This window comes from Ranitomeya variabilis, chromosome 4 (genome assembly GCF_051348905.1).
Source record: "Ranitomeya variabilis isolate aRanVar5 chromosome 4, aRanVar5.hap1, whole genome shotgun sequence".
Classification (NCBI taxonomy): Eukaryota; Metazoa; Chordata; class Amphibia; order Anura; family Dendrobatidae; genus Ranitomeya; species Ranitomeya variabilis.
The window spans coordinates 411229212-411246985 of record NC_135235.1 but is presented as its reverse complement, the minus strand read 5'-3'; the positions used below and the strand labels follow the sequence as shown (position 1 = coordinate 411246985).

Sequence of the window (17774 nt, the reverse complement as noted above, 5' to 3'; positions counted from 1 at the left end):
TGAAAGTCGGCGACTTTTGAAAATGTCCGATCCGTTTCGCTCAACCCTAGTGAATACATTTCCATGAAGGAGTGGAAAAAAATGGAAATGTCAGAAATTGGGAGACATTTATGAGAAATATCTAATTCAGGTTGCTTCTGCCAAAGTGGTCAACAACCAGGTATTCGAAACAAGTACTTACTGTACCTTTCCACAAAGGAAAATGACATTTTTTTCTGAAGATTAATTTTAAGTCTGTTTCTGGTTTAGTAACAGTAATTTTATCTTTATATGATTTTTGCATATAATGAAAGTAAAAAAAGTAAAATATTTTACCTAGCGTGCCCTTACTTTATCACATGATTATATATGCCAAAGAAATGTAATTTGTACTTGTTGCAGCTGCTGGAATCAGGAAGGAAGCAGACTTGGGTGACAGATGTGGTCACTTATTAGTGTGTCATACTCATACTTGTCCCGTGAAAGTAAAAAAAAAAAAGTATATAAAAAAGTGAAGATCAGCAAATTGTAGCTTATAAAAGCCTGAGAAAAGCATAAGAAACTAGGAAACCCAAGAATTGTGAAGAAAGTGGTAAGTGTGGCGGCGGGTGGGGCTCACATTGTATATACAACTGTGATGCAAGCAGAATTAATGTAAGCAAAGAATGTGTGGAAATCTTCAGGCTGGGTCTGCGACACAGGATGTGAAATGACATGTATTATAAGCTAGTGGGAACCTGGTGAGACGCTTCCATGTGTAAGTGCATTTTGTGCAATTGCTCCTCGGTATTATTATTGTTATTCATGCAGGTAGCTTGATGGGTTTGCTTCATTTGTTTCTTGTTATCAGTGTTTAAGGTTAAGGCCGGGGACACACTTAACGTATAATAAAGCGGTCCGTTTTTCACGGACGAGAATCGCACAAATGTTTCCAAAACAGTGATCCGTGTGCAGTGCGAGGATGCGATTTCCTCGCATCAAATGATCCGTGTGACATCCGTGTGACATCCGTATGGCATCCGTATGCCGAGTTTTTCTCGCAAGCTTGCAAAACCGACATCTAATGGATTTATGTGCTCAAATGTTCGGGAAAACATATATACAGTATATATATATATATATATATATATATATATATATATATATGTCATTGAGACACATATATATATATTCTGTATTTATATTTCATTCAGCGCGATATCTGTGAAAAGCCGGTAATTCAATTGCCGGCTTCACATTTCTCCTGCCTAAACCCGACAGGATATGAGACATGGTTTACATACAGTAAACCATCTCATATCCCCCTTTTTTTTGCATATTCCACACTACTAATGTTAGTAGTGTGTATGTGCAAAATTTGGCCGCTGTAACTGCTCAAATAAAGGGTTAAATGGCGGCAAAAATTGGCGTGGGCTCCCGCGCAATTTTCTCCGCCAGAGTAGTAAAGCCAGTGACTGAGGGCAGATATTAATAGCCAGGAGAGGGTCCATGGTTATTGGCCCCCCCCTGGCTACAAACATCTGCCCCCAGCCACCCCAGAAAAGGCACATCTGGAAGATGCGCCTATTCTGGCACTTGGCCACTCTCTTCCCACTCCCTGTAGCGGTGGGATATGGGGTAATGAAGGGTTAATGCCACCTTGCTATTGTAAGGTGACATTAAGCCAGATTAATAATGGAGAGGCGTCAATTATGACACCTATCCATTATTAATCCAATTGTTTGAAAGGGTTAAAAAACACACACACATGATTCAAAAGTATTTTAATTAAATAAACACACAGGTTGTTTTAATATTTTATTGCTCTCTCAATCCATTTTAAGACCCTCGCTTGGCAAAATAATAAACCCACAAAATACATACCCTCAGATGAACCGTCACATCCCACGAGGTAATCCATCTGAAGGGGTTAAAATATTTTACAAGCAGGAGCCCTGCTAATGCAGCTGTGCTCCGTGCCTGTAAGCCCCGGCGAATGAAGGAAATGTAGGTCAATGACCTATAGTTACCTTCAGTCGCGGTGATGCGCCCCCTGCAGGTTGTCCTCATATGAGCTCGAGCGTGGGAAAAAGTTCCCAGGCTGCAGTTCATGAGGACATCCACCAGAGGGCGCATCACCGCAACTCAATGTAAGTACAGATCACTCAGATTTCCTTCATTACCCGGGGATTACAGACACGAGCGAGTGCTTTAGCGCAGCTCATGGCTGTAAAATAATTAACCCCTTCAGATGGATTACCTCGTTGGATGTGACAGGTCATCGGAAGGTATGTATCTTGTGTGTTTATCATTTTGCCAAGCGAGGGTCTGCAGCTGGATTGAGAGAACAATAAAATACTAAAACAACCTGTGTGTTTATTTCATTAAAATCATTTTTAATAATGTGTGTGTGTGTTTTTTAACCCTTTCAGACAATTGGATTAATAATTGATAGGTTTAATAATTGACGCCCCTCCATTATTAATCTGGCTTAATGTCACCTTACAATAGCAAGGTGGCATTAACCCTTCATTACCCCATATCCCACCGCTACAGGGAGTGGGAAGAGAGTGGCCAAGTGCCAGAATAGGCGCATCTTCCAGATGTGCCTTTTCTGGGGTGGCTGGGGGCAGATGTTTTTAGCCACGGGGGGGGGCAATAACCATGGACCCTCTCCTGGCTATTAATATCTGCCGTCAGTCACTGGCTTTACCATTCTGGCGGAGAAAATTGCGCGGGAGCCCACGCCAATTTTTTCCACCATTTAACCCTTTATTTGAGCAGCTACAGCGGCCAAATTTTGCACATACACACTACTAACATTAGTAGTGTGGAATATGCAAAAAAAAGGGGGATATGAGATGGTTTACTGTATGTAAACCATGTCTCATATCCTGTCGGGTTTGTGAAGGAGAAATGCAAAGCCGGCAATTGAATTACCGGCTTTTCTATAGAACACCGCTGCGTATTTCTCGCAAGTCACACTGCTGGTCCGTGTGGAATCCGTATTTTTCTCGCACCCATAGACTTTCATTGGCGAGTCTCGGCCGAGATACGCTGACAATCGCAGTCTGCTGCGAGTTTCCTCGGATCCGAAATACGGTGGAGAAAATATCGGATGATGGGAGCTGGACCATAGATTAACATTGGGCCGAGTGCTATGCGATTTTTTATCGCATAGCACTCGTCCGTATTACGGTCTAGTGTGACCCCGGCCTAATAGGCACAATGTAAGGCTATGTGAACACAGTATCTTTTTGGGTAAAAGGTCTCCATAAACTGAAGATAGTGCACAGCAATGTCAAATCACCATTGCTGTGTACATGTTCTGTTTTATGTAACTTATATTAACTAGAAACCATGAAGCGGTTTAAACAAGTGACATGCTCATTCTTCAGCCAGCGATGGCGGAAGCTCTCTTTACTTCACAGTATAAAGTAATAGACATCGGCAGTGGCGCTACCACAAGAAAGGTGGCAAGACCGCCGGTGAAGCTGCCTCAGGAAGATGACCACCGGCATTTACCTGAAGCTCTTTCACCTGGAAAAATTCAGCTGCACCTCAGCTCATAGCCTCGGGAACTCGGCTCACAGCCTCAGGAACTTAAATCATAGTCTCAGGAACTCGGCTCATAGCCTCAGGAGCTCCGCTCATCATAGCCTCAGGAGCTCGGCTCATAGCCACAGGAACTCAGCTCATAACCTGAGGAACTCGGCTCACAGCCTCAGGAACTCAGCTCATAGTCTCAGGAACTCGGCTCATAGCCTCAGGAACTCATCTCATAGTCTCAGGAACTCAGCTCATAGCCTCAGCAACTCATCTCATAGCCTCAGGAACTCGGCTCATAGCCTCAGGAACTCAGCTCACAGTGAAAGGAACTCTGCTCACAGCCTCAGAATCATTCTAGATATTGTATAATGAATTGTTGCCTTTTTACTCTTCTTTTATTGTACATATTGCACATACTGACTTCTAACTCCTTTTTTTCCTTCCTTAAGAAAATATAAGACTAAAGAAAGAAGAATCGATTGACCAAGAAGACAGGTTTTAAATTTTTTATTTATTTCTAGAACTATTATAGAATCCCTTCCCATCCAATGTCTATCTGCAGGGTAGGGGAAAACATGCTGATCAGTGGGTGAGCCAGGGCTGGAATCCAGACTGATAGATTGGGGATTTTTTTATCCACAATGGGGAACTTAATCCATGTTACAAAATGGCATGGAAGGTCAAACACCCGACTACCGCTCCATTCGTTTTCTATGTGGCTGCCGATAAAAGCCGAGCACAATGCTCGGCAGGCCCTTAGGGAATGAGTAGGGTGAAGGTTACAGATCCGCTCCATTTTAACAGGGGTGAAAGTTTTCTGTTTCGTCAATTGATGTGTGTACCAGTGGTTGGACTCCCACCAATCAACAAGTCATTACCTATCCTGTGGATGAGAGATAATGTGTTTTTTATCAGAAAGTATTAGGACCTGCTCTTTGTTAGAGTCGCAGTTCTCACTCCAGTAGCGTGGAGTCAATATTTGAGTAACAGCTATATTTAACGAGGCGCCAAAGTTATCAAACATTGAGCAATTCTCTTCATGGTAAGTCCCATTCACTTTGAATAGTAAATGTGCCCCTATGTCTGTGTAAGGGATATGGAGTTTCTGAACCCTGTAAGCAGTGTCGGACTAGGGTACCAAAGGCCCCCAGTAACCAACTTCAGGGCCCCACTTTTCAGCTACATGACATTTTCCTCAATCACAAATTTATATAACAATGAACTGGGTAGATTGTTAGATGAATAAGATGCTGCCTCTGTATGTACATAGTGATTCAAGTATATTGTGCCAGGTGTTGCTCATAGAAGAGGATGATGGCCCACTCTTGCACAGGGGCCCACCGGAGAATTTTCCTGTTCTCCTGTGGGCCAGTCCAAGTCTGCCTACAAGGATTTATTAAGACCTGGATCAGTACAAAATATTGGATATATTACAAAAAAAAAGTTCTAGTGTGGATATTCAGTTTATTAGCTTTGTGCTTCAGTCTTCTGAGTCTGATCTGTATTTTGACCCATCTTTTTACTCCCTTATAAATGACCCTGTGGATGGGATTGAGAGTAAAGTGTTAGCCTCTGCTGACGGCAAAAACTGTGCAGGACAATAAAAACTGAGCTTGGTTATGCAAATAAGAAGCTGCCTTTTACAGTACCAGCATTAGGTATATTTCAGAAACCTGAGCGTTCTAAATTTCAAGGGATTATAGGGGATGAGATTCACTCATTCCAATGGTGCCAAACATTTATATAGTTATTATAGTTGTCTGAGTAAATAACGAAATTCATAAATATGATGGATAGGAAATTCTCTCTGTGACACCAGAGATATTAGTAGTGATTTTTACCTGTGCATTAACTGCAGCATTTTAACTTCCAAGAAGGATTTAGGTATTCTGACAGGAATCAATGTCAAACAGCAGCTGCAAAAGCAAAGAAGATTTTAGGGTGTATGAACAGACAGATAAAGTCCCGTGATCCCAGTGTATTGTTCCACTCTATAAATTTGTTGTAAGGCAACATCTAGAAAATGGGATCCAGTTTTGGGTTCCACATTTGAAAAAGGATATTGGGAAGCTAGGCCACGTTCACGCGTTCAGTATTTGGTCAGTATTTTACCTCAGTATTTGTACGGCTGGGTTCACATTGCGTTAACAGCAGCCCATTCAACACATACGTAAACGGGCTGCTGTTAACACAAGTGCCGGCATGGCTGTCCGCTAGCGCAGATAGAGCATCTGCTAGCTCTATCTGCGCTAGCGGTGATGGACCCGGAAACGCTGCAGCCCACGTGCATTGTGGGCGTGCGCTAGCGATGCGTCTGACATTGCATTCAATGGCGGCGTTAACGGACTACGTTACACCGCATTATGCCACGGTGTAACGTAGTCCGTTTAACGGACGCACAGAACGCAATGTGAACCCAGCCTAAGCCAAAACCAGGAGAGGAACAATCAGAGGAAAAGTATAATAGAAACACGTCACCACTTCTGTTTTTATCACCCACTCCTGGGTTTGGCTTACAAATACTGAGGTAAAAAACTCACCAAATAATCAACATGTGCAAGTTCAAAGGCGGGTAAGTAGATTATTATATGGGACAGACAGTCTCTCCTATTATAGAAGGATGGAAAAGTTGGTCTTGTTTTGTTTAGAAAAAAGACCCTTCAGATGCGATTTCATTTATATGTATAAATACATGTGTGGTCAGTACAAAGGACTGGCACATGACTTATTCCTTCCAAGGACCATACTAAAGACCAGGGGGCACTCATTATGGGTGGAAGAAAAGCGATTCTGACAGCTAAATAGGAAAGGGTTCTTTACATTTAGAGCAGTCAGACTGTGGAGGCGTTTCTCACAACAAATGGCATTATGGGCTATAAATAATCTAAGTAGAGATAATCTATAACTGGTGGAGAAAGGTTGAAGTTGATGGACCTGTGTCTTTTTCTCAACTTTCGTAACTATGTAACTATGTAACTGTGAAGTATCTGCTGTTTGTAGTAATTTTATTACGTTTTCTTTCTCTCCAGCAGAGATGCGTTGCCAGTATGTGCTGACTCTAATTACAGGACTCATAGAATGCATTTGTTTTGCTGGGGTAACCTTTGGGTGGGCATCCCTTGTATTTGTGCTAAAGGCAGAGAATTACTTTCATAATCTGTGTCTGGACCAAGGGAATCAGACCACCAATGCTACTGGAGGTAAGTAAAATATCAAGGAAAACATTTGTCTGCTAAAAAATATTTTAAAATTAATTAAAATATAACAGTCAATTCAAGTTTAAGAGGGCGGCAACTGAGAAATGACCTACTAAAACCTAACAGTATTATTTAAATAGTTTAGCGGTGTATGTTGTGGAATTATTTGTGAAGTGAAATGCAGTAACGCTTTATGCATGAAGTGGCGGTATTATGACATATCGGTATCATGGTTTGGGGTCCCCAGTCTGAGACACCCTTCTATGCACAAGAATAGAGAGCCACGCTAATGGACTTAAAGTAAATCTGTCAGCAGGTTTTCACCACCCAAACTATTTATATGCTCATGTAGTTCTTTCCAAGACAAGTCCCAAAATACCTTTACATGGCCAGTCAGTTCCTCTGTTACTGAGAGTTTGCAGCGCCCCCACCGCCGCAGGGCCGAGGGATACCCGGTACCGGGCCTACGAGTCTCTGCTCTGGGGTTGTCACGGTGGCTAGGCCCGGTCCGTGACCCTGCTGGTGGGGAGGCGACATGCAGTGAATGATATGATGGATGTGGATAGTGGTAGTGCGGTGCAGTGTAGGCTGTAGTAAATAACGAGGACACCAGGTTGCAGTCTCTTTACATCTTTACTAAAGATCTCTGGGTCCTCAGTCCAGAATCCGGATAACCAGGCTGCGCAAGTCCGGCCGGTCCAATGGCACCTCCAGAGTTCTCTTAGCAGGTGGAAATTTGTGCCTTCCTTCTAGCGCTAGGTGTTGCGGTCCTTCCCTGCTGTGCTTACGGAAAGTCCCCACAACTGTTGTGTCCGTTTCTTAAGTTCCCTCACAACTCGATTAGATGATGTTCTGCTAATCCTCCGTCCCTCCCTGATGTTGCGGTTAGGACGGCACCCGTATGACGGGTAGGCTCGGAGCTCTTCCGGGACCCTAGAGTCGCCCCTCTCCACAAGTTGCCCCCCAAGACTGCATAGGTGATTTAGGTGAGACAGCCCGCCTTAGACTGACTGTCCTGCCGTTGGTTTAGAGTATTGCCTGAAGCTGAATATTGTAATAATCCCTCGGCGTTCCGGCCGCCGGTTGTGCGCCTCAGTAGGATGTTGCCTCGGTCTCACAGCACGACTCCTACTGGTATTCTCCTTCTTGCTTCGATCTCGTTTCTCACTCAGCACAATCTATCTCGCTTCCAATCCCTCCTTGGGTACCGCCGCTATACTGAGCAGGCACGGTCCCGTTACGTTCGCTCAAGTTGCCAGGTCTCTGTCAGGATCCCACCCCTGACAGGGACCCTACTGAATCTTCTCCCACAACACCCTCTGCCACAAGGTGTTGCCTGGTTCCAACCCAGTCAGCTTTCTCTCTAACTTCCTGCCTGACCCCCAGTTTTACCAGTATGTGAGGAGTGGCCTAATGAATAGAACCCTTAGCTCCCCCTGGAGGCCCGGCTGTGAAATGTATTGGTGTCTGTGATACCTGGTCAGATGAACTCCTTCAGTGCCATCAGACGTACCATGGCTCCCCTTAGTGGCGGAGCCACAGTACTGCAACGACCAGGACTCTGGGGCGCTGCACTCCCCCCCAGTTAAATCCAGTACTCCTGGACTGGGAAGAAAACAACAATACAGGTTAGCAAAAAGACATACAATTTTGTTGAGTGCAATAACAATAAGCATATTTGAACAGAGCTTCCCTTTATGGGAGGTGAGGACACTTGAACGTTACAAACATAGTTAAACATTATAAATTACAGGCCATAAATAACTCCTGTTACCCAACCGGGTATTCTACTAAGTGCAAAATTTGTTGAACAATAATTTAACATTGCCTTTAAGGATGTACACTCTAAATCCTCTAAAGACCTTCTTATAACACTTTATAAGGCTTGAGCAACTGTGCTACATTCTCCTTCTTTAAATCTGCAGGACCGCCTGTCCTAACGGCTCCAGACCTACTGCCTCTCCTTTCTTTACAGGACCGCCCCTTTCAGCCCGGGCCTACTGCCTTTTCAACTACTATACACAGTATAGAACATAACATTTCTTTCAGTTTGAAATCACTGAGCCATCCCTGTATGGCTCCTAAGAGGACTCACCACTAACCCCTACGGGTTCACTTCCTGTCCTCATCCTTCAACACATCATACATTTTCTTAAAACATTAAACTTCCATCATTACTTTCTTACTGACAAATATGCAGGACGCTATGTCTACCCCTACGGGTCTGCTGCATCTTTCTTCTAACTTTCACTTATGCAGGACTTCATGTCTACCCCTACGGGTCTACTGCACCTTTCCAATAATTACTTTATTCCAAAGCACATTATCAACATTTCTTATAATTGTCTAACTGACCACATATAACTCACTATATCAAAACATTATCACTTCTTTCAAGGCATCATTATCACTTTACTGTTTTAAGGCAGTATTACTCATAAGTACACAGGTGAACATCCCCTGTAAGAGGGGACCAAGTCTTTATGAGGTAGCATATCTTATCAGGCTACCAGTCCATACTCAGCAAAGGCTCCGGTACGGTATCTTCGCAAAGAGTCTCTCTTTAAGTAAAACCAGTAGGGAGCACCTTTAAGAAGGTGCAAACTATTTACAAGCAGTTTGTATCATGCACTGTTCATGATGGCGGCAGTTCTTGATAACGTAGAAAAGATAGAAAATAACCAAAGAGCAATAGGGATCCCGGGTCAACAAAGGGATCCCTTTAAGAATTTACCCTGGACGGGTTTAGCAGCAAAACAGTAGGGAAACAAACAGTTAACTATGTACAGTTTCAGGTTTCCGAGGTTTAGTTGGACGGCTTCCAGGGCTGCACCTGGCACTTAACCCTTCCTGGCCTGGGAAAAGTGAGGTCCAGGGCTACACCCAGTGCTGGACACACGCCGTTAATCCGTCTTTCATGTACGGTTAAATCATGCGCAGCTATGGAGGTCTGCGCAGCTTGAGTATGGGCATTTGCTGCAGCAGAGGTAGCGGCTGCTGCAAGATCAGTCACTGGAATGGGGTCAGCAGCTGTGGCACTAGCAGTCACTGGAGTGGTGTCGGTCGTCAGGGCAGGGTCGTCCTTTATACCTGCTTCAGATGCGGTCCCTCCGGTGCCGGTCTGCTCTGCCTCCGCTGGGATCTGGAACGCCGGTTGCAGGGCCTTGCGCTGCATGTTATGACCCCAGTGGACAGGGTCTCAGAGGAACGTGTAAGTCTGCAAGATACAAAAATCCAGCTCATAGGGCTGTGGTAACTGGGTTGACCAAATAGCTAATCCTAACGCCAACACTAGAAGTAGCCGGGGATCATGCCTACGGAGATCGCTAGATGACTCGCGCCAGCCGGAGAATCTAACTACCCCTAGGAGAAGAAAACAAAGACCTCTCTTGCCTCCAGAGAAAGGGACCCCAAAGCAAGATACAAGCCCCCCACAAATAATAACGGTGAGGTAAGAGGAAATGACAAACACAGAAATGAACCAGGTTTCAGCAAAGAGAGGCCAGCTTACTAATAGCAGAATATAGCAAGATAACTTATCTGGTCAACAAAAACCCTATAAAAATCCACGCTGGAGATTCAAGAACCCCCGAACCGTCTAACGGTCCGGGGGGAGAACACTAGCCCCCTAGAGCTTCCAGCAAAGGTCAGGATACAGATAGGAACAAGCTGGACAAAAATACCAAACAAAACAAAAGCAAAAAGCAAAGAAGCAGACTTAGCTTGAAAAACAGGAACCAGGATCAGAGGACAAGAGCACAACAGATTAGCTCTGATTTCAACGATGCCAGGCATTGAACTGAAGGTCCAGGGAGCTTATATAGCAACGCCCCTGAACTAACGGCCCAGGTGAGGATATAGGAAAAGACAGACGCTCCAGAGTCAAATCACTAATGACCACTAGAGGGAGCAAAAAGCAAAATCACAACAGTACCCCCCCCTTAGTGAGGGGTCACCGAACCCTCACCACGACCACCAGGGCGATCAGGATGAGCGGCGTGAAAGGCACGAACTAAATCGGCCGCATGAACATCAGAGGCGACCACCCAGGAATTATCTTCCTGACCATAGCCCTTCCACTTGACCAGGTACTGAAGCCTCCGCCTGGAGAGACGAGAATCCAAGATCTTCTCCACCACGTACTCCAACTCGCCCTCAACCAACACCGGAGCAGGAGGCTCAGCAGAAGGAACCACAGGCACAACGTACCGCCGCAACAAGGACCTTTGAAACACGTTGTGGATAGCAAACGACACAGGAAGATCCAGGCGAAAGGATACAGGATTAAGAATTTCCAATATCTTGTAAGGACCAATAAAACGAGGTTTAAACTTGGGAGAGGAAACCTTCATAGGAACAAAGCGGGAAGAAAGCCACACCAAATCCCCAACACGTAGTCGGGGACCCACACCGCGGCGGCGGTTGGCAAAGCGCTGAGCCCTCTCCTGTGACAACTTCAAGTTGTCCACCACAAGATTCCAGATCCGCTGCAACCTATCCACCACAGAATCCACCCCAGGGCAGTCAGAAGGTTCCACATGACCCGAAGAAAAACGAGGGTGGAAACCAGAGTTGCAGAAAAACGGCGAAACCAAGGTGGCGGAACTAGCCCGATTATTAAGGGCAAACTCAGCTAACGGCAAGAAGGTCACCCAATCGTCCTGATCAGCAGAGACAAAACACCTCAAATAAGCCTCCAAAGTCTGATTAGTTCGCTCCGTCTGTCCATTAGTCTGAGGATGGAAAGCAGATGAAAACGACAAGTCAATGCCCATCCTACTACAAAAGGATCGCCAGAATCTGGAAAAGAACTGGGATCCTCTGTCTGACACAATATTCTCAGGGATGCCGTGCAAACGAACCACGTTCTGGAAAAACACAGGAACCAGATCGGAAGAGGAAGGCAGCTTAGGCAAAGGAACCAAATGGACCATCTTGGAGAAGCGATCACATATCACCCAGATAACAGACATGCCCTGAGACACCGGAAGATCAGAAATGAAATCCATGGAGATATGTGTCCAAGGTCTCTTAGGGACAGGCAAGGGCAAGAGCAACCCGCTGGCACGAGAACAGCAAGGCTTAGCTCGAGCACAAGTCCCACAGGACTGTACAAATGACCGTACATCCCTAGACAAGGAAGGCCACCAAAAGGATCTGGCCACCAGATCTCTGGTGCCAAAAATTCCTGGGTGACCTGCCAACACCGAGGAATGAACCTCGGAAATGACTCTGCTGGTCCACTTATCAGGCACAAACAGTCTGTCAGGTGGACAAGAATCAGGCCTATCAGCCTGAAATCTCTGCAACACACGTCGCAGATCTGGAGAAATAGCTGACAAGATAATACCATCCTTAAGAATACCAACAGGTTCAGCGACTCCAGGAGCATCAGGCACAAAGCTCCTGGAAAGAGCATCGGCCTTCACATTCTTTGAACCTGGTAAATACGAGACAACAAAGTCAAAACGGGAGAAAAACAATGACCAGCGGGCCTGTCTAGGATTCAGGCGTTTAGCAGACTCGAGATACATCAGATTTTTGTGATCAGTCAAGACCACCACACGATGCTTAGCACCCTCGAGCCAATGACGCCACTCCTCAAATGCCCATTTCATGGCCAACAACTCCCGATTGCCCACATCATAATTTCGCTCCGCAGGCGAAAACTTCCTAGAGAAAAAGGCGCAAGGTCTCATAACAGAGCAACCAGGGCCTCTCTGCGACAAAACGGCCCCTGCTCCAATCTCTGAAGCATCCACCTCAACTTGAAAGGGAAGCGAGACATCAGGCTGGCACAAAACAGGCGCCGAAGTAAACCGACGTTTCAACTCCTGGAAAGCCTCCACGGCAGCAGGAGCCCAATTAACCACATCGGAGCCCTTCTTGGTCATATCCGTCAAAGGTTTCACAATGCTAGAAAAGTTAGCGATAAAACGACGGTAGAAGTTAGCGAAACCCAAGAACTTCTGAAGACTCTTAACTGACGAGGGCTGAGTCCAATCAAGAATAGCTCGGACCTTGACTGGGTCCATCTCCACAGCAGAAGGGGAAAAAATGAACCCCAAAAAGGGAACCTTCTGTACACCAAAAAGACACTTTGAGCCCTTGACAAACAAAGAATTTTCACGCAAAATTTTAAAGACCATCCTGACCTGCTCCACATGCGAGTCCCAATTATCAGAAAAAAACAGAATATCATCCAGATAAACGATCAGAAATTTATCCAGATAGTTCCGGAAAATGTCATGCATAAAGGACTGAAAAACTGAAGGGGCATTAGAGAGCCCAAAAGGCATCACCAAGTACTCAAAATGACCTTCGGGCGTATTGAATGCGGTTTTCCATTCATCCCCTTGCTTAATGCGCACAAGGTTGTACGCACCACGAAGGTCTATCTTGGTAAACCACTTGGCACCTTTAATCCGGGCAAACAAGTCAGACAACAGCGGCAAAGGATACTGAAATTTGACAGTGATCTTATTTAAAAGCCGATAGTCAATACAAGGCCTCAAAGATCCGTCCTTTTTAGCCACAAAAAAGAATCCCGCACCAAGAGGGGAAGAAGACGGACGGATGTGTCCTTTCTCCAGAGACTCCTTGATATATGAACGCATAGCGGTATGTTCAGGTATCGACAGATTAAACAGTCTTCCCTTAGGAAATTTACTGCCTGGAATCAAATCTATTGCACAGTCACATTCCCTATGAGGAGGCAATGCACTGGACCTGGACTCGCTAAAGACATCCTGATAATCAGACAAGTACTCCGGAACTTCCGAAGGCGTAGAAGAAGCAATAGACACAGGCAGGGAATCCTCATGAATACCACGACAGCCCCAACTAGACACTGACATAGCCTTCCAGTCAAGGACTGGATTATGGGTCTGTAACCATGGCAGCCCCAAAACAACCAAATCATGCATTTTATGTAGAACGAGAAAACGTATCACCTCGCGGTGTTCAGGAGTCATGCACATGGTAACCTGTGTCCAATACTGCGGCTTATTTTCTGCCAATGGCGTAGCATCAATACCCCTAAGAGGGATAGGATTTTCTAATGGTTCAAGAATAAAACCACAGCGCTTAGCAAATGAGAGATCCATAAGACTCAGGGCAGCACCTGAATCTACAAACGCCATGACAGGATAAGATGACAGTGAGCAAATCAAAGTTACAGACAGAATAAACTTAGGATGCAAATTACCAACGGTGACAGGACTAACAACCTTAGATATACGTTTAGAGCATGCTGAGATAACATGTGTAGAATCACCACAGTAGTAGCACAAGCCATTCCGGCGTCTATGAATTTTCCTCTCATTTCTAGTCAGGATTCTATCACATTGCATCAAATCAGGTGTCTGTTCAGACAACACCATGAGGGAATTTGCGGTTTTTCTATCACATTGCATCACATCAGGTGTCTGTTCAGACAACAACATGAGGGAATTTGCGGTTTTGCGCTCCCGCAACCGCCGGTCAATTTGAATAGCCAGGGACATGGTATCATTCAGACCTGTGGGAATGGGAAAACCCACCATAACATTCTTAATGGCCTCAGAAAGGCCATTTCTAAAATTAGCGGCCAGTGCACACTCGTTCCAATGTGTCAGCACGGACCATTTCCGAAATTTTTGGCAATACACCTCAGCCTCGTCCTGGCCCTGAGACATAGCCAGCAAGGCTTTCTCTGCCTGAATCTCAAGATTGGGTTCCTCATAAAGTAAACCGAGCGCCAGAAAAAACGCATCAATATCAGCCAATGCCGGATCTCCTGGCGCCAACGAAAAAGCCCAATCCTGAGGGTCACCCCGTAAGAATGAAATAACAATTTTTACTTGTTGAGCAGAGTCTGCAGACGAACAAGGTTTCAGGGACAAAAATAATTTACAATTATTCCTGAAATTCCTAAACTTAAATCGGTCTCCTGAAAACAGTTCAGGAATCGGAATCTTGGGTTCAGACCTAGGATTTCTGGTAACATAATCTTGTATACCCTGCACACGAGCGGCAAGCTGGTCCACACTTGTAATCAAGGTCTGGACATTCATGTCTGCAGCAAGCTTAAGCCACTCTGAGGTAAAGGGGAAAAGAAAAAAAAAATGAGAGAGGAAAAAAAAAAAACTCAAAATTTTCTTTCTTATAATCCCACTTCTGCAATGCATTAAACATTTAATACTGGCCTGGCATACTGTTATGACCCCAGTGGACAGGGTCTCAGAGGAACGTGTAAGTCTGCAAGATACAAAAATCCAGCTCATAGGGCTGTGGTAACTGGGTTGACCAAATAGCTAATCCTAACGCCAACACTAGAAGTAGCCGGGGATCATGCCTACGGAGATCGCTAGATGACTCGCGCCAGCCGGAGAATCTAACTACCCCTAGGAGAAGAAAACAAAGACCTCTCTTGCCTCCAGAGAAAGGGACCCCAAAGCAAGATACAAGCCCCCCACAAATAATAACGGTGAGGTAAGAGGAAATGACAAACACAGAAATGAACCAGGTTTCAGCAAAGAGAGGCCAGCTTACTAATAGCAGAATATAGCAAGATAACTTATCTGGTCAACAAAAACCCTATAAAAATCCACGCTGGAGATTCAAGAACCCCCGAACCGTCTAACGGTCCGGGGGGAGAACACTAGCCCCCTAGAGCTTCCAGCAAAGGTCAGGATACAGATAGGAACAAGCTGGACAAAAATACCAAACAAAATAAAAGCAAAAAGCAAAGAAGCAGACTTAGCTTGAAAAACAGGAACCAGGATCAGAGGACAAGAGCACAACAGATTAGCTCTGATTTCAACGATGCCAGGCATTGAACTGAAGGTCCAGGGAGCTTATATAGCAACGCCCCTGAACTAACGGCCCAGGTGAGGATATAGGAAAAGACAGACGCTCCAGAGTCAAATCACTAATGACCACTAGAGGGAGCAAAAAGCAAAATCACAACAGCTGCAGTGTTGTCATCTCCGTTTGCAGCATCTCGCTTTCCGGCAGGGCCTTGCTTTCTGGCTTCGGAGCGCTGGAACTTCTTTCTTGCTCCGGACCAGACGAGGCTGCCGACAGATGTCTCTTGAGGCTCCCGATGATGGTCTTCTTCCACCCGGCCTCAGTGCTCAGCTGCATCTGCAGGAGTTGGTGGGTCAGCTTGTCCGCTCCGATCTGCAGGAGGTCAGCGTCAGCTGCGGAGGTCTGGCTGCGGTGCCTCTCCGGGTAGCTGGGGGAGTCCTCGGCTCCGACCCCACGCTCCGGCTCCAGGCGGCTGGCCATGGCATCCTTCATGCCCACTTCCACGCCCTTCTTCTCCTGCGCTCTCCTTAGCGCTGTAATGGCGGCGGTTTTGGCGGGAACTTCTGGCGGCAAGTGGCAACACACAGTCTTTGTAATAAAGCACAGTCCAAGCACGATAACTCACAGTTCCAAGGCACACATGACCTGATTCTTCAGGCTTAAATAGATCCTGTTCGTGATGCCAAGTTTGCAGCGCCCCCACCGCCGCAGGGCCGAGGGATACCCGGTACCGGGCCTACGAGTCTCTGCTCTGGGGTTGTCACGGTGGCTAGGCCCGGTCCGTGACCCTGCTGGTGGGGAGGCGACGTGCAGTGAATGATATGATGGATGTGGATGGTGGTAGTGCGGTGCAGTGTAGGCTGTAGTAAATAACGAGGACACCAGGTTGCAGTCTCTTTACCTCTTTACTAAAGATCTCTGGGTCCTCAGTCCAGAATCCAGATAACCAGGCTGCGCAAGTCCGGCCGGTCCAATGGCACCTCCAGAGTTCTCTTAGCAGGTGGAAATCTGTGCCTTCCTTCTAGCGCTAGGTGTTGCGGTCCTTCCCTGCTGTGCTTACGGAAAGTCCCCACAACTGTTGTGTCGGTTTCTTAAGTTCCCTCACAACTCGATTAGATGATGTTCTGCTAATCCTCCGTCCCTCCCTGATGTTGCGGTTAGGACGGCACCCGTATGACGGGTAGGCTCGGAGCTCTTCCGGGACCCTAGAGTCGCCCCTCTCCACAAGTTGCCCCCCAAGACTGCATAGGTGATTTAGGTGAGACAGCCCGCCTTAGACTGACTGTCCTGCCGTTGGTTTAGAGTATTGCCTGAAGCTGAATATTGTAATACTCCCTCGGCGTTCCGGCCGCCGGTTGTGCGCCTCAGTAGGATGTTGCCTCGGTCTCACAGCACGACTCCTACTGGTATTCTCCTTCTTGCTTCGATCTCGTTTCTCACTCAGCACAATCTATCTCGCTTCCAATCCCTCCTTGGGTACCGCCGCTATACTGAGCAGGCACGGTCCCGTTACGTTCGCTCAAGTTGCCAGGTCTCTGTCAGGATCCCACCCCTGACAGGGACCCTACTGAATCTTCTCCCACAACACCCTCTGCCACAAGGTGTTGCCTGGTTCCAACCCAGTCAGCTTTCTCTCTAACTTCCTGCCTGACCCCCAGTTTTACCAGTATGTGAGGAGTGGCCTAATGAATAGAACCCTTAGCTCCCCCTGGAGGCCCGGCTGTGAAATGTATTGGTGTCTGTGATACCTGGTCAGATGAACTCCTTCAGTGCCATCAGACGTACCATGGCTCCCCTTAGTGGCGGAGCCACAGTACTGCAACGACCAGGACTCTGGGGCGCTGCAAAATCATTATTTGAATTGAAATAAAAATGAGGCTGAAGAGCTATGGTAGTGTCACGCCAGTGCTATTCCATGCCCAGCACATCCTCCTCCTGGTTGACTGGCTTGACTGACAACCTCTATATTGTGTGACTTCCGGCAAAGGAGCCGATAGTCAAGCAGGAGGAGGCAGCGGTGCTGGGTTGGGGAATAGAGCTGGAGTGACAAAGGTTTCAGAACGACAATAGCTTTTCAGCCTCATTTGCATATCAATTCAAATGCTGATTTCTCAGTAATGAAGGAACAGACTGGTCACATAAAGGTATTGCTGTACTTTTCTTTGAAAGAGCTATATGCGCATATAAATAGTTTGGGGTGTGAAATCCTGCTAACAGATTCCCTTTAAGGCCTCTTTGTATTCAAAATTTTAAAAATTGCTGAAGTTGTCGGTAATTCAT

The 17774-nt window shown here is 46.1% G+C and overlaps 1 protein-coding gene across 2 annotated transcripts in view; it reads left to right on the top strand.

The window, feature by feature from the left end:
* The first annotated feature begins 201 nt into the window (after positions 1-201).
* The window catches only part of SLC43A3 (solute carrier family 43 member 3), a 75629-nt gene continuing 58056 nt past the window's right edge, over positions 202-17774 (top strand). Inside the window, exons 1-3 of one of the 2 annotated variants that reach the window (XM_077251177.1) lie at positions 202-571; positions 3957-4002; positions 6537-6707. In XM_077251177.1, coding sequence (XP_077107292.1) covers positions 6542-6707 — 166 coding nt within the window. In that variant the 5' untranslated portion in view covers positions 202-571; positions 3957-4002; positions 6537-6541. Of the gene's footprint in view, positions 737-3956; positions 4003-6536; positions 6708-17774 lie in introns of both variants that reach the window. The other variant, XM_077251176.1, reaches the window with a different exon arrangement.